Source organism: Protopterus annectens, chromosome 3.part0 (genome assembly GCF_019279795.1).
Source record: "Protopterus annectens isolate FY-2018-M chromosome 3.part0, PAN1.0, whole genome shotgun sequence".
Taxonomy (NCBI): Eukaryota; Metazoa; Chordata; order Ceratodontiformes; family Protopteridae; genus Protopterus; species Protopterus annectens.
In genome coordinates, this window is record NC_056731.1 from 609141242 (window position 1) to 609166572 (window position 25331).

At 37.7% G+C, this 25331-nt stretch overlaps 1 protein-coding gene across 1 annotated transcript in view; it reads right to left on the reverse strand.

Annotated features, from left to right (window-relative positions):
* The window catches only part of LOC122796879 (collagen alpha-6(VI) chain-like), a 1248728-nt gene that overhangs the window by 296945 nt on the left and 926452 nt on the right, over nucleotides 1-25331 (reverse strand). Inside the window, exon 28 of the mRNA XM_044065630.1 lies at nucleotides 9836-9886. Within this exon, the coding sequence (XP_043921565.1) occupies nucleotides 9836-9886 (51 nt within the window). The remainder of the gene's footprint in view (nucleotides 1-9835; nucleotides 9887-25331) is intronic.

The window sequence follows — 25331 nt, forward strand, 5'->3', positions numbered from 1 at the left end:
CAAAAGCAAGTACACTGCCCGTTGTGCTATTAACAATGCAAACAGTCTCAGCATAAGCAGCACTAAACTTTTCTTCCCCTGCAGCTCTCAGCTCCTTGTAAAATCTACTTGACACTCAGCTGTATCTCTCAACTTTGCAGCACAAGAAATCTGGAAAAAGCCAAAATGTATTGGGGAGGGACAAAAGCATAAAAAACAGGGACACATTTTAAACATTGCTTGTATAATCTTGGAAAGTTGCTAGAATAAAATGCTGTGTTACCACCATGCATTTCACTACCAGGTCTTGAGCCTAAGACCCTGTGCAAAACAGTCAAAGCAACATACCACTATGCCAAATCAGCTATTTTGTGAAAGAGAGGAAGACTGAAACTTAAATGGCTACCATTTAGTGAATTCAGTTCTCACAATAGCTGTCAACCTCTTAGCACAAAACACCTGGACAAAGCCAGTAATGGGGGAATACAGCCCTCAAACATATTCAGTGAATTCAGTTCTCACCATAGCTCTCAACCTTAGCACAAAAAACCTGGACGAAGCCAATAATGGGAGAATACAGTCCCAAAAATAGGGGCAAACTTCAAATATTCATCTTATAAACTTAGGAAATTGGTAGAATAAAAGGTTTAGTGTTACTATGTACTTTCTGAAGAATATTAAGTCTGAAATTCAAATGCCTGTCAATTGTACTTATTTAACATTTGTTAACCAGAAAAGTCTGACTTGGAACAAAAGCCAATTTTCAGCATAGGCCCAGGGAGAAATACTGCAGACACATGTCTTTGTAACATGGGAGGACACCAGAGCAAACCCACAGAAACACAGGGAGTATATGCAGACTCCACACAGAAGGCACCCCAGCCAAGAATCAAACCAGAGAACCTCTAGCTGTGAAGCAACAATGCTACAAATGCACCATCAGCTATTTAAAGAATTAAAACCTCAGAAACCATGGATTTTATGAGGAACAGAACAGAACAAAATACAAAGCAAAAATCTGTAAACATTTCACAAATGGCGGTGGGGTAGGGAATTCAGGCTATTGTTACCTGCACCCAAGGTACAGGGTTCAAACCCACCAGCAGGTGTCCTGAGTTCTCTCTAGCCACCAGTATACACCAACTAGGGCATTTCACACACACACAAACACCCTTCCTACAGCTTGAGTAATCAATCTGTTGAGCTTTCTCCTGCAACCCATTCTCATAGACACCCACTCTTCCATACAGCTTGAGTAAGCAACCATTCTCGCACTTGATAGCTTTCTCCTGCAACCCGTTCTCGTACTTAAATCCACATAGCTTTCTCCTGCAAAGTAGTAATTCACATAGCTTTAGAGTAGTTTTTCCTGCAACCCAGTGTATCCAAATAGCTTGCATGCAACCTGTTCACTAGAGTGGCTTCTCCTGCAACCCAGTGTTTGCGCCAGAATGCACACGTCTGGTTTCTGGTTACTTGGCTCATTCAAACATTCCAAGACTGCTGACTCTGCAGTCCGATCCCCTTCCAGTCTATGCGGTTAGCACCACATAGACTTCTGGGGAAAAAGCAGTCTGCTTCCTTCTTCCTGAATCTGGACTGGTAAGGCAGCTGTCAGGATTCACTTTGTATGGAGCCGAGGATTTAGGACTCCAGAACTGTACCATTGTGGTTTACAGCTGGGGGACTGCAGTCCTGCTGTCCGATATCATGAGCCACCACTAAGTGTAATACTGTCACAAATGATCAATCACTAACTACTAGACAGCACTTTGAAAGAAGTTACCAATGTAGAAAATTCAACAGCAGGGACAGAGTGAGGCAAATACACTGTTATAATATTAAAGGAAGACATAAGGAAATAAATACTTCAAGATGTCTACAGCAGTTCACTAAACAAACTTAAAAGTGATTCTTTTCAATAAAAGTACTTAGCGTTGTCTGTATGGCACCAGATTGAAGAAAACACTTCTGAGACACAGGCAAGGATGCCAAGTGTTGCTAAGCTTTGTGGGAATGAACCACTAACCCCACAAATGCACTGGATTTACAGAGGCACTGAAAGCAAACTAAACTATCTAGGGAACCCTCTGGTCTATAAAATGACTACACTTAAAGCCTTCATGTGGATTTCCCTTCATCACAGGATCATAGGCAAGTACTAGGCCAGCTGCCCTTGGGAGCCATTTTAAGCCTACCCAATTTCCCTTTTTGTGCTTGAAATAACTTTATCCTATTTGGTTACAGAGTTACTCATCCCATAGTCAATAATCATATATTACCCCTAATGAGAATAACTGGGATCATACCATGGATAATTTGAGGGGTCCCATGCATGGCATAAAGCATTTAGGAGCTGTGTCTGCCTATTAGTGGTACAATGGGCAGTCCTGTGATACATTTTATGTTTCTCATCCATAAATCTGAGTTTTGTTTGAATATGGTGTGATGCCAATGCATTTCACAGTAATCAAACAGCCTCAATCCTCACCACTAGCTCCAGTGAGGGCTGTGCACATTGGGAAGCATAACAAGTACACACACAGTAAAGTACAATTTCCCTTAAGAGCACACCGGGATCGCAGTCAGTCTGGGGATGGTTTCTCCCTTTCTCTCCAGATGCCCAATAAGACTCCCCACTAGCACAGCTACAGGGTCCAGATCTCCGTCTAATGGTCAAGCTAAGACATCCAGTACCATCTCTGTCCAGCCAGTGCTTCATGTCACTGCCCAAGTAGCTAACACACACACACTTTAAGATTTGAGTTGTATACAAGCACACAGACACTCCTGGGGAAGGCTGGCACAGGGTCTCCAGCTATGCCCTCTTCTCTCCAGACTATACAGTAGAAACCACTGACACCAACCACTAATATTGGCCCTTCCCAAAGGGTGACCAGTTTCACTGTGTAATATTACTATTATCCAAATAGTAAGTGTGACCCAGGGCTAAAGCTATTGGAGTGGATTGGACAGTATCATGAAATACACGCAATGTACTCTAAGAGCTTAAATTATCTCTACACAAAACAGCCACAGTTGAAAGCTTTAAAAATATTTAATAATAAACAATAACACCACAAGACAATGCTGATTACTTCAACAGAATGACATTACAGTGTTCAGAAATCACAGGAAAATGTTTTAAAACAATACTGTAGAATAGTCTGACATAAATATAGAAAACAGCTAGACTAATCTGGCTATTTCTATCTATTTCTAAGATAAATCACTGTTTTCAATTCTACTTACATACAGAGCAAGCAAGTACTGGTGAGCTGATGTGTTCAGGTTCAGTCAAAATCCAAAATGCTGTGTTCTCTCTCTCTCTCTCTCTCTCTCTCTCTCTCTCTCTCTCTCTCTCTCTCTCTGAGAAAGTCTTAAATTGATAACACAGTACTGCTGAGTCATTTCACATTACATAATTTTTGACACTCCTCTGGTTTCGTTTCCCAGGCTCACAGAACTTAAAATGTTAAAATTTATTTGATCTTGCAGCTGCCAGGAAACCACAGCAATAAGACACTTTACATGTAAAACCTTAGTAATTATCCCTTAAGTTAAGACAATAGAAAGAATTTGCTGGTCCACACATCCTGTCTCCAAGCTTGAGATCCAAAAGTCATACAATGCTTTACTTATCAGCTATCTTCCAGCAGGGTGCACTGTGGTTGCATTTTCTGAAGCTCAGTACAACATGTAGTTTAATCATAACTTATGGTGCTCTTTACATTTGTAAAAAAAGCCTGTGGATTACATTAATATTTACAATGACATAGAATTATTTACAAAATTCTATCTAGCTAGTCTGGTAGCCTTAACATATGGACAGGGATGAACTTTTTTTTATGTGGATGGGGAGTCTGTTCCATAGCAACAGTATCCTCTGTAAGATATATCTATCCCTACAAACCATTCTGCTGATGTTGCTGAAGAGGTTTATATCCCTAGACCTAATTTTTTTTTAAATGTAAAAACTCACAAAATGTTTACTGCAAGTGTAATACTACCACAAACGATCAACAACTACTAGACAGCACTTTGAAAGCAATTTTCACCAGGCAGAGATATATGAGTAAAAGTGACAGAGTGCTTGTCTTGTTTTTGGATAGATAGTGACATGGTGCTGCAACTCAAAGGTGATGACTGTCTTGGTATAAGATTTGGAGTGACAGCTGTCTAGTATTGCAAGAGATAAATAAAATGAATGCAAATAGCAACAGGTACATTCTTCACTGCAGACACTATCAAAAACTGGTTAATCTATCTTTTTTGGAATGTAGCAAGACTTTTGGAAATTTCAGTAGTAATTCTTTGGTATCCTCACACGTAGACTTGAGAAAAACTTAACATTAGAGAAAAATATCTAAAGTTAACATCACATCAGAGGATATTTATGAACATTATTAGTATGCATTGGCTTCTGTAATTTGCCATCCATGCGTTGAGACCTGTCCATAGTTACATTATATGTTTAACGTAATTTACCATGCATGCATCTGAGGCTTGACCATAGTTACATTACATGTTTAATGTAATTTACCATGCATGCATTTGAGGTCTGTTCATGGTTACATTATATGTTTAAAGTAATTTACCATGCATGCATCTGAAGCTTGGCCATAGTTACATTATATGTTTAATGTAATTTATCATGCATGCATTTAAGGTATGTCCATGGTTGCATTATATGTTTAGTGTAATGAACATGCATCTGAGATCTGTCTATGCTGGCATTTCATTTTTAATATAATTTATCATGCAGGCATCTGAGATCTGTACATGCTGACATATTATTTTTAATGTACTCTACCATGCATACATCTGAGGTATGTCCATTGTTATCCGTATGGTAATTTACCACACATGCATCCGAGGCCTGTCCATGGTTATATTATATGTTTAATGTAAGTTACCATGCATGCATCTGAGGTCTGTCCATGGTTACATTTGATGTAATTTAATATACATGCATGCAAGGTCTGTCCATGGTTACATTATAAGTTGAATGTAATTTGCCATACATGCATCCAAGGTCTGTCCATTGTTACATTTATTGTAATTTACCATGCATGCATCCCAGGCCTGTCCATGGTTACTGTGACAATAGGAGGTACTGCCAACCATGCCAGGGAGAAGTAGGGCAGTGGATGTATGACTTGTGCCAGCACAGCTAGCTGGAATTTTTTAAGTAATTATATGTAATTTGTATATCAAACTGATCTGTACAGATGCTTGTGCTGAAAATGTATTTGTGATCTTTGCTTGTGTTAATTGTGTTAAAATATATCAACAGTGCACCCTGCTGAAATGAAGAGAAATGTGCATGTATTAGGGAATATATTAACACACTGAAAACACAAGTCAGTGAATGCCTGTTCACTGACCAATAAACAGTGAATTGTCATTTCCATGAATGGCCAATACAACAAATATTTTCCTAGGGGAAAAATTGCTTGGCCATCATAGTAAATTTGCCCTTTTCCCCACTGTAGTGCAATCTCTGAGTTGGTATATTTAGTTGAGGGGTGGGGGACACAAACCCTACATTGGGGATGTGGGGGGGTGAAGACCCTCACTTTAATATGTTTGGAAAACTGTCTCTATTCTGCTTGCCCAAGCAATTTTTTTCCCCTGCGAAAAAATTAGCTGTAGTGGCCATTTGCAGAAATGACAGTTCGTTGTTTATTGGTCGGCGAACAAGAGCTCGTTGACTTATGTTTTCGATGTGGTAATATAGACCCCATGTATTATGGTAACTGAATTAAATATATATGTTTCAATAGATGACACTGGCACAGCAATGGTTAATCAGCTGTCTTATTTTAAGTATAAGAAAAGAAATGCAAATTAGATGTTAAATCATTAAACAGAATCCTACAGTGCTGAATAGGACCAGAGATGCTAGGTCTGGGAGCATCTGTTAGCTTTTGTAAAGAAGTGGGGGAAGTGTTGTAAATGTCTCTAGCTCCTAGGCATTGCCATAAAAGCTCAACATGTATACTGTAGCAGTCTGCTAAAGTCCTGTCTCAAACTTCAAATGGAGATACTGTGAGAAACTAGAGATAGGTGACCATATGAGGTCATTCTGCAAGTCATCTTGGATATTATATTTTACAGGGAGTAATCTCAGAATGTAGAGTATTCTGTTTGGCAGCCTGACTAGAAAGACTGCTCATGTATTTCATCTTGCCTTGCCCAAATAAGTTATTATAGAACAGTAAAATTCTCTTAGATTCAGCCAGGAATACGGTGAAGCTGAGTTTAGAGATTGTTTTTTCTTTATTTGTACGAGTCCGTCCATCAATGTTGTTTTCAATATTTTCTGTAATTTGAACTCTGGTTTACTGTGAATATATATTCAGTAGTTTCATGTTCTTTTATTTTCTATTATTCAATATATTTAAACCTTCTGCCATGGCTGGTTCTTCTAGAGAGTATCTGACCTTTGAGTACTTATATTTATTTGGTGGCACTGTGTGGGCCACTCCAGAAGGCCTCACCATCTTGGTGAACTACTACCATTTGTATTGATATTAATATTACACAGTATAATTGGATACTTTTTAAGAGCCTTATAGTAACTGACTGATGGCAGTGACAACTACCTTATAAGTCAGGGCAAGGTTGGTAAAGCAGGTAATCTGTGCCAACTTTCCCAGGTGTGTGTGTGAAAATTAAATATTAAAAAGTGTGCATGTCAGCTTTACAGAGAGGGTGCTGGAGGACTTGGCTTGGACACTTGGCTGAGGACCTAAACTTACAGCTTTACCAGTGGGTAATCTTATTGGGGATCTGGAGGGAGACAGATACAGAGACATCCAGACCCCAGGCTGAGTGTGTTCCCTTTGTACTCTTAAGGGAAATTGCACTTGATGCAGAGAGGTCTGCATCCAGAAATACTGAGTGCATCCATTTGTATTACAAGTGCATGTCCCTGTCCAGTGTCAGTGGTGAGGATTCCAGCTCTTCAATTACTGTACCAGCATGGAATGACACATAGTGGTGCCCATCACATACTGTCAGCAGTGGTGGGCATCAGAGTTACATTATATGTTTAATGTAATTTACCTTGCATTCATCTGAGGCCTGTTCATGATTACATTGACTTTCCCGGTCAACAAATGTTAAATAAATAAATAAATTATATGTTTAATGTAATTTACCATGCATGTATCTGAGATCTGTCCATGGTTACATTATATGTTTAATGTAATTTACCATGCACACATCTGAGGCCTGTCCATGGTTACATTATATATTTAATATAATTTAGCATGCATGCATTAGAGGCCTGTCCATGGTTACATTATATGTTTAATGTAAGTTATCATGCATGCATTTGAGGTCTGTCCATGGTTACATTACGAGTTGAATGTAATTTACGGTACATGCATCTGAGGTCTGCCCATTGTTACATTATTTGCTTAATGTAATTTACCATGCATTCATCTGAGGGCTGTCCATTGTTACATTATATATTTAATGAATTTACCATGCATGCATCTGAGGTCTGTCCATGGTTGCATTATATGTTTAACGTAATTTACTGTGCATGCATCTGAGTTCTGTCCCTGGTTACATTATATGTTTAATGCATTTGAGGTCTGTCTATGGTTACATTTATATGTTTAATGTAATTTACTATACATTCATCTGAGGTTTGTTCATGGTTATATTATAGGTTTAATATAATTTGTTTGTTAACTGAGCAAGTGAATTTGTTCTTATCAGACCCTCTTTAACCATGAGATGGGCCACAAATGTTAGGGTAAATTTCACACAATATTGACAATTTTATTGTGGATAATCAGTCAGTATTCTTTTTGCAGTAAACCGAAGAACCCACAGAAGAACACACAGACCTAAGTACAACATGCAGAACTCCTCACAGATAGTGACCAGAGGTCAGGATTAAACCCAGACCTTGGAGCTAGGATGCCAGCATTTATCCAGTTTTAGTAGTGTTGCATCACTGTCAGTGGTACTCTACAAAATCTCTGAATAAACATTTTACCATATTCTCCCAGACTTACATTGCAATCCATATTCAGTGCCGAACAGCAAATATGCTTAATTTCATATTTTGCTGCTGTTCGTATTATAAGTCTGATTGATGGTAAATACAGTGTGTATGGACTTGTGAGTCACACCCCAATCCATATTTACCTGTGAGGTGTGATCTACAAAAACAGAGGTAAAGGTCCTGCCATGGCATCCATCAGATATAAGCTAATTATTACGTAGTATTATTCAACAAAATGCAGTAAAAGCTATTTACATATGTTCTCTGAAATTATGGAAATGTATTGGAAAGTTTTGCTAATACATCACATATTTGAGAACCTCAATGTTTGGTACATGAATCCCACATCTCTTCTCTCCTATGACTCTCCACCTCATATTCTTCATACTCCACATGCATGTGAACACAGGCATACAACATGGTAATAAGAAAACCAAGCATATCATTTACTGACAACTTATTCGTTATTAATTACATACATTTTCTGTCCATCTGTCTCCTTCAGTTTGTGAGAAGCTGTTATGGATTATGTTGTGTAGCAAAGTGTTACTTGTAACAGTGAAATCAGTCACAGAAGAAAGCTTTCTAGCCAGAAGTTTATATTTATTTGCAAGAATGCTCAACAAAAAAAGCATAGTTTATATAGAAAGTTTAGTCAGCAGTACTCAGTAAGTTGTAGTCCCAGATAAACTCTTTTTATGGGAAATATTCACACTATTTAGAATTTATACTGACCAAGAAAGGTACCATTTTACTTTACAGTAAGATACAGTATCCCTTTGACACAGGGTTCTGGCAAACTAGCTGGCTAAAATAAATGATTGCTATTCACAGAGATGTCACAACAGAGAGCTAGGCTTCAGTAGATTACCTTATAAGCAAGGGTGACCTGGAGTTTTTTCTCATTGCAGTTTCTAATGGGAGGGTAACCTGAAATAAAATTTACTTGTATTTCCTTACAGAGAAGAATATATCCATGTGGCCTCTCCTTTAAAGAATATCAGCTCCTTTTCCTTGCAGGTACACCCTCAAAGTTGTTGCCCTTCTAGTTTGTTTTCTTCAAGACTCCTCCTAGAATCTTCTTCATTCCAAAAGGTAATAAATATGTTCACTAGCAGGGTACTTGGCTTTCTAAATGCCTATTTGCAGACTTGCAGGGCACTGGGCCGTAAAACAGACCTATTTGCAGCTGTCCCTGGTTAATTTGAACCTTCTTGCGTATCTTCAAGCTAGCTAACTAAAATGGATCAACTACTACTATATTACAGTTGTCAGCAGCATGGCAGTGTGGATATTCTTGTATGGCTATGCACTAGCAATTACTGGGGAAATGACGATGTTCTGGCTGTTGCAGATATGGTCTTCCATAAAACCCTGTCTATTTTCTAGCATCCACTTTTTGCTATGAAATCGACTCTAATTGGTCTCTTTAAATGAGGATGCATGTATGCACAATTCACGCAGTCACAGATAGACATTCAGAAATGCACACACAACACAACCACACGCATATACGTGCATATACACATATCATTTACTTACCTAGGCAAGTACTGTCTCGTGTACTTAACATCCAGTGACTTGAATAAACATTTCTTTTTAACATGAACCTATACTCTTTGGCAAGATTAATTACTGTGAACGGCACATAGTTTTATAGAATTTCTCTGCTTTAAAGAATAAGAAGATTCTTTCAGTACACGTTGAAGAAACAGAATAATTTGGTACATTAGATATGCTAATTAGGTGAAAATAATTTAGATATTCAATAAAAAAAATGCCATAGCAGGCAAGAATATAATTTCAAGTGAGATAATTGAAGAATCATACCTTAATTCCTTTTTTCCCTGGGATGCCATATCCATCTCTGCCATCTATTCCCTATATAAGGAGAAACAAAAAATTCAAATGTAGCACAAGTCCAGTGGTTAGGAGCTACCAACATAGCATTTTACTAATTTCTTTATTGTGAAACAGTTTCCTTTGTTATAACTGATGGACTGATAGAGTCTGGCTACACAATACTAAAATATTACACACACATGTATGAGCATGTTTCTCTAGATCCATATATCTATATATCACTCTAGATGTGTGTGTGTGTGTGTGTGTTTGTGTGTGTGTCTGTGTATATATATATATATATATATATATATATATATATATATATATATATATATATATATATATATATATATATATATATATATATATATGTATATAGAAAGAGAGAGATTTAGATATAGATAGATATATATCTATGTATACTATATACATATAGTAGACCACAAGAACTGGTACTTGTGAGCAATAACGCTTCTGACTGAAAATCCTAAAAAGTCAGGAAAAAAGAACCATGCACTCTAGACAAGCTCAGGTGACACTTCAGAGTAATCAAGCAATTATAACTTGTTAAGAAATCAAAACTTATTTGTTGAAAAACAAATAGATGAGCACTTTCACCCTTAAATGAGTATCATCAGATACCAATCCAGTTTACATGATATGCAGATGCAGTATTTATTCACTTTAACACAGTGATCATTGTCAATGACTTGAGCTGGGGTCATAAATGTATGTCATAGGCTGCTCATTCAAGCTACAATAGGCTAAGTCTCATCTTCCATACTAGTTATGTATATCTACTTCTATTGGTGGCTAATGGCTTATAGCTTATGTGCTGCATTTCCTTCCTAAGTGGCTAGTGCCTAACTGATATAAACTCTTTATATAAATATTGTCCTTGGCAATGTAGAACTATTTGTACATCATTGTTTCTGTGATGTGATAAGTAAATGCTATTTTCCATGTTTAGATATTTGTGGTATTTCTCATGATCTGTTGAGACGACGGTCTGTTTATAGTCTGTTGAGTATGCGGAAGATGGAGGCAGTGGTGTCCGTGATATCCATTAGTGTTCTCATTAGTATTCTTGCCTATTTTTTGTGGAACTTGTAACAATGGATAATATGAGTTTGGGCCTGCAGTGGTAAGCCAAGCTGGATGCAGAGTGCAGAAACTGAGGCTGAGGGATTTAAAGAGACCAAATTTGTTTTTTGTTTTCATTGGGTCTGTGGTAACTAGTCTGGATTTGGGGACAAGGCAGTTGATGTTGGAGAATAGAACTGGTGATGGTTTGGTCTGGATGGCAAAGACTGGGGAAGTTCATCAAACTGGTTGTGGCCATTCAGACTTGCAGGTAGTGGCAGTTGTGAGGTCGGTGGTGTTGGAAGGAAGGTCAGAAAGAAGGACTGGGGCTTGGATGTTGCTGGTGATGGTGTGGCTGTTCGAGCCTGCAGGTAGCGGTGGCTGTGAGGTCTGTGGTGTCGAAAGGATAGCTAGAAGAAAGGACTGGGACTTGTATATTTCTGGTGATGGAGTGGGAGATGACGGCAGTGTACAGGAGTGATTGCTATTGCCATGGAATCATGCTCAGTTTTTTGAAGCTTCTGTGCCTTTGGTTGGCTCATTTTCACTGTTATTGTATATGTGTAATTTTGTCATTCTTGTTTCTGTGTTGTTGTGTTCTGTCTTCTGCATGAGCTTGGAGGAATGAAATTTTGTTCAGCTGTGTACTTTGTGTATGGCTGAATGACAATAAAGTTACTTTTGACTTTAACTTTATACTGTAGTGATCATAACTACAGCTAGTCAGGATAATCTGGCTGAACCTGTAACTGGAGCACCTACCTGGTATCCTTTATGTTAGGTAGCATACCACCCTTTCCATGACAGAATTAATCCAACTTTCTAGCGATGCCATACCTCTCAACCTGGAAACATCAAAAATCTGGACAAAGGCCCATAAGAAATAGGTGCAAGTGGCCAAAAATCAGGACACTGATTAACATAAAATGTGCATACATAATTAGGTAACCCCACCCTCTCCAATGGGTTTGCGGGATACTGACATTCTCCAATGTTATGACAATGCAACTTTGTTAAAAAACTGACAAGTTATAAATTCAAAGCAGCAAATCAATGCTCAGCATAGTGAATGCTGGGATGGAGATGCTGCTGAAAGGCTTTCACACAATTGTGCAGAGTATTTTGCGAGGGCAAAATGGATACAATTATAATTTGCTTAAGAAAAAGTATACAAAGATAAATGCCAGCTTCTAGTGATTTAAATGACAGGAACTTCATGCTCAGAGTACCACTAACGTATTTGTCATTTATTAGGTGTATTAACTACATCTAGTACATTTACATTGCATGTTTGTCTCCTGTTAACTGGCTAGACCAGGGATAAATGAATTTCAGGGAACAACTGCCTCCATCTGTGGTGCACTTACTATATTTTTGTTGACCTGGCTCCAGAAATGTGGATGTTTCATATTAGAACCTTTTAAATGGGTATCTAGTAACAGCAGCCTACAACTAGGACACATTGTCATTCTTTGCCAGCTTATTTGTATCTAGGATTGCCACCCTTTCAAATCATGACATTTTGCAGGACAAAATCTAACTGCAGCCAATGCAGACTCAAAATCACTTTTTTACCAAAATAAAAGCTTATTGTTGCAGCATCTGCATTGACTTTGATTATCCATATATTTAGATGTTTCAAATACAAAATTAATTGTTTTCATGCAATGGTGCAACTATTAAAAGATAGCTTATGAACTGTTTTCTTATGAAATCTCAGGCCATTTGCCATTTTTGAGTTTTTTTCCTCCATGGGACACAAGTGTCCAGATAAGGACTGTCCTGTGCAAAGAATAACAGGCGGTAACCTTACAAAGTGTACATCTTTTCTTTCCTTTATGTTTGAAGAATGCAGTTGGTGCATTTGAGAAGGTCATATGTTGTCATTACAGGTTAATTTTTATGTGCGCCTTAATGGAGTATTCCTGGTTGCAGCCACATTAGGAAATGCACAACAAGGATTGATTTGCTCTCTTTTTCTAAATGCCCTAGTTGTCCAGTAGCGTGGAGTAAAGGGGGAAGGAGTGGAAAGGGATTGGGGAGGAGCTGGCTCTTGGCATGAGTGTAAATCTCTGGTGGACTATGCTGTTTGGCACAGAAGGTTTGTAAACCACATCATTTTTTTTTCTTCTGAGTTGCACCTTCAAAGATTACATGGAACGTAATTCATGGTAACTGTGTTGTGGACAGATGGCCTTCACCTAACTTCATGCTGAAAATTGAACCAAGTACTCATGAAAGAATGCCGATAGCTGGTCACTCAGTTGCAGCTTCATAGTCATCATGGGATTTACATGTCCAGCATTTCTTTCAACCTCTTAGAACAAAAAATCTGAACAAGGCCATAAGTAATGGGGGGACAAAGGCTCAAAAATACAGACACTTTTTTAAGTATCGCTCTTACAAACTTAGAAAGTTGATAAAATAACAGGCTTTGCATTAGCGTGAACTTTCTGAAAAGTATGAAGTCTTAAACTCAAATGTCTGTCATTATTTTCAAATTTTAATCCTAAATGATTTACCAATAATTTGCCCGAAAACCACAATTTTAAGAGAACACACACAAATAGCGGCACCAAAAACCAATAAACAAAACCAAGGAAAACTGTAACCACTGTCACTGGCTGGAAAATGGAACCATGGACAACAAACATTCCCAAAGCACACAAAGGTAGAATCACTCCATAAAAAACACTTTATTCTAATTAAACGCTTTTGTCCTGCTTAACAGGACTTCATCAGAATCAAATAACCTTTGCTAAGAGAACCCTTTTATACCCATAAACCTTTATCAATTAATAAGTTCATTGTGAAGTATTTAAAGGAATAGGAACAAGGAAAAATGTCAAATAGGTTACAATAGTACCACAGAATAATATACTATCAACCACTTAGAATACATTCTAAAACCACATGTAGTTTAAAAACATTAAAAACTGAATAAAAGTGTGTAAAAAACTATAAAAAGTAATAACAAAGTGATAAATGTGCCCAATTATAGGAAAATGTCTAAAAATGTTCACATAAGCATAATGTCAAACTATCATCAGAGGTGCTAGAATGACATCTACTTATGTTGACGTGGTTAAGGAGTTAGATAAAGTTGGGGGTATGTTCTTTGAAAGAAGTTACCCGCAAAAGGTGGTCAAAGAAGTTGTAGAATATGTTTTGCCCCAATGGGATATTATTTATAAGCCCCTATTGGGTCATGGTTTGGTACCTTCATTTGAAACTACTAAGGACAATTATTTTAGTAGAGCCTTGGTGCTTGAATATACTCCCTATACCAAAGAGATTAAGGAAGTTTTTATCAAAAACTGGAATATTCTTAGGAGTAATGGAGAGATTTACAATTTTTTAGGTGAAATAACCAGTTTTGTTTATAAAACGGGCCAATTTAAAGAATAATTTAGAAAATGGTAGATCTTATCACAATACTGTGGCCCCTCAATGTACAAGAAAATGTGGTTCATGTAGCCAGTGTTCTTTTATTCTGGAGAATACTGACGCACTTATAGAAAATAATAATAGGACTAAAGTTCCTGACCCAGAGACTCCCCAGACTCTGGAACAGACCGCCCATACATGTCAAGCAGAGCGCCTCCTTGGCCCTCTTCCAAAGGAACCTTGACGATTGGATGGGAGATAGGAAATTCACCCTGGGGATCAAGTCAGTCGCCCTGCTAGACAGGTGTCCAGGGAAGTAAATATTGTGGGAAGAAATATCCAGGGAATTGTTATGGCTAGGCTTGTATAGGCCCAGGGACCGATAGCCTAGTACCAACCTATGAACCTATGTCTTTTTTAAAATGGGAAATTGTAATACAAAATGTGTCGTATATTTGGCTTTATGTATGTCCTGTCTTGCATTATAAATAGAATATACAAACACAAATACTAAATTAGGAAACAAAACACCAACAACACCCTTTACAGACACTTAGCAGTTCGGAATGCCACACATTTAAATTTGCAATATTAGAGAAACTGTTTGTTAACTCATCGGGTGGTGATCACAAACTACTTCTTGAAGAAAGAGAAGTGAGGTGGCAGTTGATGTTAAATGCTTCTAGCCCCCCAGGAATTAATGATAATATTCCCCTGAATCCTATCTTAGAGCTTAGAGCCAAAGGTTTTTAAATAGTTTGACATTATACTTATGTGAACTTTTTAAGAAGTTTTCTTATAATTGGATATATTTATCACTTTATTACTTTTTTATATTTTTTACACACTTGTATTCATTTTTTAGTGTTTTTAAACTACATGTGGTTTTAGAATGAATGTGTTCTAAGTGGTTGATAGCATATTATTCTATGGTACTATTGTAACCTATTTGATGTCTTCCCTTGTCCCTATCCCTTTAAATACTTCACAGTGTACTTCAAGTAGTTTAGATTTATGGGTAGAAAAGGATTCTCTTAGCAAAGGTTATTTGATTCTGATGAAGTCTTGTTAAGCAGGACAAAAGAGCTTCATTTGAATAAAGTGTTTTTTATGAAGTGATTCTACCTTGATGTGCCTTGGGAGTCTTTATTGTCCATGGTTCTGTTTTCCAGCCAGTGACAGTGTTACAGTTTTCCATGGTTTTGTGAAACAATTTACGAGAAACAGACCACATATATAAGGCAAAAATCTGGACATTCTGTGAAAATCTGTACAGTTGAGAGGTATAGGTTTTTTGCCTGACATTAAAAACATGAAAAACCTGTGCTCTGTCTTAAACTAATGGGGTTACGTTGCATGTGGTGTTAAAAAATTACAAAAGTTTATGTAAAAGTTAGCACACTCCTGTTCAGCTGCAGGAAATGGAAATGTGTTGTCATTTTATTACCCTGGCACAATGCAGATGATTGTTTGGCTAACTTTACACTGTTAATTATATACAAGGTTGTGAACATATTCAAGGCTGCTGTTATATGATGTAGTGAGTTCAATGTTCATAAACAATTCACTCAGCTTTGTTCTCTAGATCTACGGGCATACCTACTTCTCAACCTCTGCTTGCAAGAAATCTGGACAAAGCCTGACATAATGGGTGGACAAAGGTTCAAAAATAGGGACAGATTTTAGATATTGCTCTTATAAACTTAGAAAGGTGTTAGATTAACAAGGTTGCATTTTTTTTTGCAAAATTATGATGTCTGAAACTCAAATGTATGTCATTATTTAGTGACTTTAGTCCTCAGATCATCACAGAGATTTCCAGAAAAGCACACATTTTCTGAGATACAGACCAAAAATAGGAAAAAATATGAACAGTTGAGAGATATAGTTGTAGTGTATTACAGTTGAAGCGTGCTGAAATTTTGTGATTGGCTTGAGTTTTCTCTCAAGTATGCTGGAATTTTGTGACCGGCTTGAGTTTTCTTTCAAGTAGCTAACTAACTAACGCTGCTCATCTAAAGCATTTGTAGAAAATCACTACACATTAACAATTAACAGTATACAGTGTTAGTGAATGAGGGAAAGCACTTTTGTTTGCATACCAGTAAGGAATGGATATAAAAATAAAATAGTACTATGCTAACAACGCACACTCCTAAACTAAGTCACAAAACAGGAAAACCCTAAATTTACAAACATCCCACAAGTTCATGCTACTTCCAGTTCTAATCACAGTGGCATTAAAAAAATACAGCAGCCCAGTTGTCTGCACATGATGGATTTCTCCTACAAGCTATAATTTAAAACAATCATTCCACAATGCAAATTTTAATCTAAAAATATAATCTTGCATTTGTTTAACAGACAGACAAATTCATCTATTCTCTAAATGACAGGATGAGCCTGCTGATGTATTATTTACTAAAGACTCTTTGTCTTCCTTTCTGCAGCTCCTGTGCTCCACACTGCCTCTCACTAATCCTTCGTGTTCACTCCAGAGTCTTATTACTGGAATATTTCCTTGGAGCTGGCTGCACATAAGTCGGACATGGTTTTGCTACCCTGATGTCAACACGCATGCCCCTGCACATTGATGATGTTGCAGGATATGCTGGTGATGTGTGACAACATCAGTGGTAAGCAAAAATTGTAAAAAAAAAAAAAAAAAAAAAATTGAGTTGTTTGGAGGGGCCACTTGGGAATTCATGGCACCCCATTATTTTGCTCTCAATAATGTGGAATTATGAAGAATTTGGTATGGTTGAGAGTTGAATGATACATCAATTATGTGTGTTCAGAGAGAAAATAAAGGGCTCTGTATGTGCTAGGTCAAAGATAAAGTGCAGCATTTTATCACAGTGAACTAAACAGGGTTACATGAGGAAAGAGATAACGGACTTCTGCTTCAGTTTCTTCCCTCTAAATACTGTGAAAGCAAGTGCACTATAAGAGGCTGTTTGTAACACGTGTCACAAGTACTACTTGCCACAGTAGCTGTAATTATAACATCATGGGAATTGGTGAACATCCAGTAAGTGTGTCTTGTACCAATGTCTGTTGCAAAAATCCTTTGCAGACATGTCAAAGGAGAGTGGAAAAATATCCAACTGTATGGAGTGATTAGTCCTTGGCAGTATACAGAATTTACTTGATCATTAAGTATAAGCAAGATAATAATCCATCTATAACCAAAACAAGTAGACTGTTAATACAATACAAAGAAACATTAAGTATAATATAGAGGTCCACTGCCAACAGTCCTACATGCTAAACCAGTGCAGGTGTTACAGGTTGTAAACTAACACAAGCTGAGCCTGTGATGGGAGGTTAATCACAAATATGTGAATCTTGGTTGAAAAGAGACAATCTAAATATGTGAAGCTAGGGCTAATTAATAGGAATTATCGAATCTAATCAGGGCAGGTAGAAGGCAGTATTGTCTCAGGCCACATAAACTGAGGCTAGGGAGGGTTATTACACATCCTTAGAGATATGACTACAGTAGGGTAACTATGCTGACATGAAGTAAAATGTATATTTTGGCCTTGAGGAACATCAGTTCACTGTTGTTATTGAAACTGATGCAAGTAAGGAAAAAGAACAAAATATTAAATTCAGGAGTCTAAAGTTCTTTTCCTTACCTAACTACCAATAAGTAGGTAAGGCTTCGTCAGATCAATGTAGAACAGAACAATGGTATTAAGTACATTCATATGGCTAACTCTATTAAATAATAAATATGTGTAGATGACAGTCTTGACCATGAGACCAGAAAAAATCAATAGATTTAGCAGCATTAAACAATGAGTGTATGTAAATCAGTATTAAAATCTTGTGTAACAATGCAGGAAAGTTTTAACACTTCTGCTTACTAGTAATACTATTCCTGACACATGCAATGGAATTTGAAATGAGAGAACTTTGTTTTAGAAGGTAGTGTTACATAAAAATATAAAAGTGATTCTAAGCCCATGATGTTAACGAACCTAATTGTTCTCATGTGGACCTTTAGCAGTAAACCAATGTGAATATAATGCTAAATAAATAAGAGTATCTAGCTGTTAGTAAGACTATTTTGGTGCAGTTTTCTAAGTTTAGGTACAGATTTGACGGAGCAGTTTGTGTTCAGTCCTGGGTGTCAGTAAGCATTTAGCCGAATTTGCCACTTTAGTTCCTTTTTATCAAGTATAGCTCCCGTGTTGTCTTCAAGTGGGCCAGTTGTTACTTTCTCCACTATGTGGAACACATATTTCTAAAATGTTCTGCAGTACAAAACAAGTCTGGCTAGTGGATTATTAAGCTCTTTTAATCAGGTGTCTGATAAGTGTTTAGTAACCTTACCTTTAGGGCATTGATAGTCTTGCCTATGTAGAATGTTCTACATGCTGTACAGCTGGCCCTGTAAACTATAAACCTGCTTTTGCAGTCATCTTTCCTTGTCCTGTAATATCACTACTTTGAGTCCGGAAAACAAAAGCTATTTGTCCTACTTATGAAGTCACAGCATCTGGATCCTGAAGGCATGCAGGGGAAAGGTGCCAGCATTTGACTCCATAGTTGGCAAATTATGTCATTCTCCCAGCTCCTAATAGTTCATCCTTTAAGATAGATTAAAGTAGGCTCAGTATCTGAATATGTTATTAATGGAATGCTTTCCATACATGATGCTCCAATTTTTACACATGACACATTTCATTTCCAGAGAGTCCTTTAAAAATGTGAGAATCATACTTCTTTTATGTTTCTGTTTGTCAGCATCATTCTGTGAACTTAGTATATTAATTTATTCTCTTAAAAGTGGCTTTTAAAGACCTGTGCCATTGTTCTGTTTCATGGTTGACATGGGACCAGATATGTCTTTTACCAAGTTTTTACCTAAACTGGATTTAGATCTGTAGAAGCTCGTTTTAGAGAGAAAGTGTTAGTCTATTCATTTTTTAATAAAGAAGTTTTGATTTCTAGTTATACTTGCTTGATTACTCTGAAGTCTCAACTGAGCTTGTCTACAGTGCATGGTTCTTTTTTCCTGATTTTTTTAGGATTCTCAGCTAGCAGCTTTGTTACTCACAAGTTCCAGTTTTCCCTGTGGCCTATTGTTTTCCCATATGAGATGGAGACCTCTTACCCCACCAAGGCTGGAAAACTATTATGCAAGGGTCTGTGTGTGTGCATATATATATATATATATATATATATATATATATATATATATATATATATACAGATAAATTATATATGCATACATATATATGTTTCTGCATGTGTGTTTGTCTGTATATATACATACTCTCTCTGCCTCTCTCTCACACACACACACACACACACACACACACACACACACACACACACACACACACACACACACACACACACACACACACACACACTGTTTCATCCCCACTTTGTCCCTTGAATCAATTTACAAACTTACAAATATAATCAGTCTCAAGTATGTTGCACATAGAGCTGGTCTGGAAGGTTCATTTGTGACCAGTCTGCACGTCAGTCAAATTTATAATAAAAGATATAAAGAGAACATCTGGTCTCATCTGTAAAAGGGACAGTAGAGCTTATTACAGTTATGTCTACATTTGTACTAGTATCAGTCTCACATTTGGCCAAGAGGCACAGTGGTGCTTTGATTCCATGCAGCTTTCTTTTTTTCCACCTGTTCAGTAGGCACAGCTATAGAAAACATTACAGGATAATTTGGTCTTTAAGAACAAGTTTTGGTCAGCTAAGTACAAGGGTTTTATTATATACAGCATGGTTCCAGTTGTATGACAGATAAGTAATCATTTACAAAATGGACACCTGATCCTCAAGTCAAGTATCTTATCTCTGATCTTGCTATCAGTTCCACACAAAGAGAACAAGGTACTAAACATCATAATCTATTGTACTTTGGAGTTGAAAAAGCTCAAAAAGATTTTGTCACGTGACTTTGTAAATCCATGCTCCCACCTTTATTCAAATAACAAACTCATTGTCTTTGCAACTTTGTCAAAAAAAAAGCCATTTTAAGCTTTGTTTACATTTAGGTTGGCCCACTGATGGAGGGGGGGGGGGCAGAGACAGACTCTTTAGGATGATAGTGACCTGTGTTCCATGAGGGAACCAGGGCTATAGCCCTCACGTGTCCCAGGTTATCCAAGACTACTCAGTTTTACATAAAAAATCTTCTACAGCCCTGACCTCCTGATATAGCTGCTTCCAGTCCCGAAAATGTAAAGACCTCTGAACTGGCTGCAAATGGCTCAGCCAGTCAGAGCATTGCTTTACTGTTTCTAATTAGCATACCTCCAGCAGTGTGGCAGCACGCCCCCACATGCTGATATCATCACATTGTATTCCTGCCTGCTTAACAGGTTTACCCAAGATGTAGTCAATTTTCTAGTACATCCACATGCTAAGCAAGTGGGAAGCTATTTAAAGCTCATCTAAGCCGCGGTGGTGCAGTGGTAGCATTGTTGCCTCACAGCAAGAGGTTCTCCCGTTCGATTTTCAGCTGGAGCGCCTTCTGTTTGGAGTCTGCATGTCCTCCCCATAGTCGAGTGGCGTTCGAAAGACATGCGTAGAATGGGCGTGCCTTCGTTGAAGGTTGGGCATCGAGCTGGCACCTCAGCACCCGTAAAAAATCTACTGCCAATCATTAGCAGACTGGAGTTCCGCTGTGGCAACCCCTAACTGGAAAAGCCGAAAGAAGAGGAACAACAACTAGTTATTGGTGATAATGTCCTGAATCTGACTTCTTTAACACAGTAGATGAGCTAAGTGATGATTTAGGAATTGTTTCACAGGTGCGGAGTCACATTATTCCCCTCGGATAGGATATGATCATTCATTGTTTATGGAGTGGTGGATTTGTTGTGAACTGCAGACAACCTGCTCAGAAGATCTAAGATCATACTTGGGAGGGTCATTATTGCATTATTACATCAGAAGTCTTTTTTTTTACTCAGAACCCTTTCCCTTAGCTGCTGTTGGTGCCATTTACAACAATGCAGTCACACTAGCACCCAGGTAGGTCAGGTGAATGCTACTGTAAGGAAGTTAACACAATGAGTTTGTCATTGAAGTGCCACATTTATTTTTGTTTTTACCAATGGCTGATGCTGGCAATACCTTTTATTGAGCCACACTTTGTTGGTAGAATGTTTCAGAAAATGCCACATGGAGACTCATTTCTCTAGGGTCAATATTTAGCTATTCATCTGCACATACCCTTTCTAGTATTTAGAATGAGTGCTGAAATTTATGAGCAGGTTGGGCGCTTTCATCAAGTATTCTTACACTCAACTTCATCAGACACTAGTTAATAGAATGGTAGCCATATTTAAAACCAGATTCATAGTCACATGTTCAGTCACCTCACATGACACCATATCACCTGATACAATTCTCATTTCTATAACACATGTACCTAAAAATTGTATAAACAATTGTGTAAAAAATGTATATACACTTTCCTATTGACTTAATACTCAAATTTATATGTACATATACAAAGAATACATAAATATACATGAAAAAGCCAGCTAAAGCATCCAAAAAACAATATTTGTTATTGTGTACATAAAATTTGTTACATGTCACTAATCAACCTGAATAAATTTCAGTTGAATGTTATAAATGCATGTACTTGTGTATAAGGGGCGGGGTGGATTTATTTGCATATAACAAACTCAAAGTGTGCCCCAAATTATATGTCTAGTCACCTGAGTATTAGCTTTGTTAACGTTTTAAACTCCTCAGTTTCAAGACACATCCCAAAGAGCATACATCGTTCAACCCTGGTGTCACATAGGCCCTAGTTCTAAGCTGCCAAATCAGCTCCTTCAACTCAAGTTTTAAGCCTAATGGACCACCCCTGATGTCAAATTCAATTTGGTTAATCACTCTGAATGTGAAGGAATGACCAGGGTTTTCTACCACATGTTTTGTGAGAGCTTTGTCTGTTTTGGCTTTCCTAATGTGGTAAATATGCTTGTACACTCTTTCCCTTAGTTTACGCTCAGTCTTGCCGACGTAAAAACCCATACAAGACTGGCAGGAAGTGAGGTAAACAACCATAGTGGAATTGCAATTAAATCTGCCCTTACAAACAAATTTTTCATCCAGGATGTTAAATCGGTTACCTGTTTGTATAAACCTGCAATAAGAGCAGGTTCGCATTTGTACATACCTGGAATATGTATCATCTTTAAGGGTGGCAGTTTCAAGAGGTTTTTCAAATCAATCCCCCTCCTATAAACTATATTTGGTGCAGGTCCAAATTTAATAAATTCTTTGTCTATTTGGAAAATATTCCAATTCTTTTGCAAAATCTGTCTAATGTTTTCACCATCTGAACTAAACGTAGTAATGAAGGCATACCTATAATCGACCATTAGGTTACTTTCACCTCCAACATGTACCCTATCATCAGTACTCATCCCCTAATTGCTGTTGTCTAAAATGGCTTTAAAATGGCCATTTGTCCTTTTATTTTGTACTTCCTCAAATAGGTTGCTCAACATGTCTACAGGGTATCCTCTGTTTGTTAACATTTGCAATAACAATCTACACTCCTCCTCAAAGTCAATGGCAGTAGTACACATTCTTGCAGCCCTGACCAGTTGTCCCTTTACTACGGACCTTTTTTGATGTTGGGGTGGGCACTACTGTAATGGAGGAAGGAGTTACAATAAGTGTCCTTCCGATGTATTTTGGCTAAATACTGTTTGTTGGCGTTATCCTTCCTTAATTCTATATTAAGAAAAGCTATTCTTTCAGTATGAAATACGTGGGTGAATACCAGAAAATCTGTCGTGTTGTTGCATTATATTATAAAATCCTTAAACGTACTTTCTTCTCCCATAAAGATCAAAAAAATATCATCCAAAAATCTGGTATAGTAATGAATCTCACCCTTAAATCTATTTATGGTGTTATGCACAAATTGGTCCTCCCAAAAGGCCATTACTAAGTTAGCAAAACTGCCCCCCACTGGGGACTCCATTGCCACCCCACTGTTCTGTAAATAAAACTGGCCATTGAACAAAAAGAAGTTGTTGGACAAAATTATGTCCAGCAGTTCTGTTATTAGGCCGATTTCAGATGCAGGTGCCCCTCTTTTTACTAATAGTAACCCGAGCCATTCAATATCCACATCACGTGGGATGACGGTGTAAAAATCTTTGACGTCACTTGTAGCAAAGTTAAAATCAGGGTGAAAGACCTGGTTGTTTATTGCTTCCAAAAAAGACCAGGAGTCCTTGCAAATAAAGAGTTCCCTTGATATGTATTTTTTCAACAAACTGTCCACAAATTTTGCCAATGGGTATGTCACTGAATCCCTTCCATCCACAATTGGGTGCATGGGACGGTCCATCAAGCATTTGTGGATTTTCGAATCCCGAAAATCACAGGGTTTTTAGGGGAAACCATAGTTAAGTAATTTACCAAATTTAGATCAATCCTATTCTCCATGACCAAATTGTTAACAAACACCTTAATACGGTTGTATGCTTGGTTTACCTCGTTTAGAGAAACCTGCGTATATGTAGCCAAATTAAGCATATTTTCCATTCTCTGTATGTAGTTTGTATGATCAAACAACACCAAACCACCACCCTTGTCAGCCTTAACAATTCTTACATCAGCATTCCTCAAGGTGTCTAGTGAAACCCATTCATCCCTTGACATGTTAAAGGCTTCACTCCCTGGATTATTCACATTGTTGAACCTATTCGTTTTGGCAGCTGATAAACACCTAAGGTCAATGTCACATGTCCTTTCAAATATATCCAACAATGGATGTAAGGGTGGATTGTAAACACTGGGTACTTTAAGCTCTGCATTTACACTCAACTCATTATTGAACAACAGGTTTAAATTGAGTTTCCGTAAGTACAATTTTAAGTCAATCAAAACACCACAAATGTCCATTCTTTTAGTTGGTACAAATGTCAAGCCTTTAGAAAGGACATTAACTAATTCCGTTTGAACAGTATATTCCAAGTAGTTGAAAATCTTAAAGTCACCTCCAGAGTCAACTATTACATGTGGTAACCGTACCAACTCAGGCTGTCCTAAGGTGGGTTGCAAATTACAATTGGAAACAGGATTTTGAAAATTAGTATTTGCTTCCAACACCATATTAGATGTTACCTTTTGCGGCCTCGACACTTGTTGTTGGTCTTCCATCCATTGCGTCCACTGTTCTGGGTTGCCGGATCTTGCTTCTGTCCCTGCTGAATATTTGGATAATAAGCTGCTGACCTCCCATTCGTGTTTGCCTGGGAGTGAACAACTTCAGTTTGATTTTGAAGCGGTTCGCTTCTTCCTAGTTCCTGGGTATCCTGTAGGGTTATTCCACCATTTCCCTCACTTGTACCAACCAAGTCCTGTTGGTCTAAGCAGGAGAAGCAGTTGTTTTCTCCTATATTGGATGGTTCGTTGTCACTGTTAGCCTGGGTGTTTGGAAAATTGTTATTCACTTCTGCTCGAGTGTTCCATTGCTGTGAGGGTGGAGGCTCTGGATATGCCATCCCTCTTTTGTACTTGTTCTCATCTCGCTTCAATTTTTTGATTATAAAAGATTTTAGTTTCTCCATTTGCTTGTTGATACTAGCGAAAGCATGTGACTATGAATCTGGTTTTAAATATGGCTACCATTCTTTTAACTAGTGTCTGATGAAGTTGCTTGTAAGAATACTTGACGAAAGTGCTAACCACAAAAGTTTAAGAATTACTGTTGCCTGCCTATTTTTTGTTGTTTTTCAGTAGTTTGTTTGCAGTTTGACTCTACGCTATTCCCCAAAGCTTCTCTGGAAGCACAGTTGAACAATTCCTCTGGTTGCACATTCCAGTTGTCCACTACAGATATAAGTGTCACCTGTGTGTAGAATGATGTTGAAGTCCTCACCCTGGTACTAATCATTTGTCCTTCCTTCTCTATCGTTCCTCTTCAGATTGACTCCCACACACTGACCTTTGCTATTTATGTACCTGTATTGTGTGTCACTCT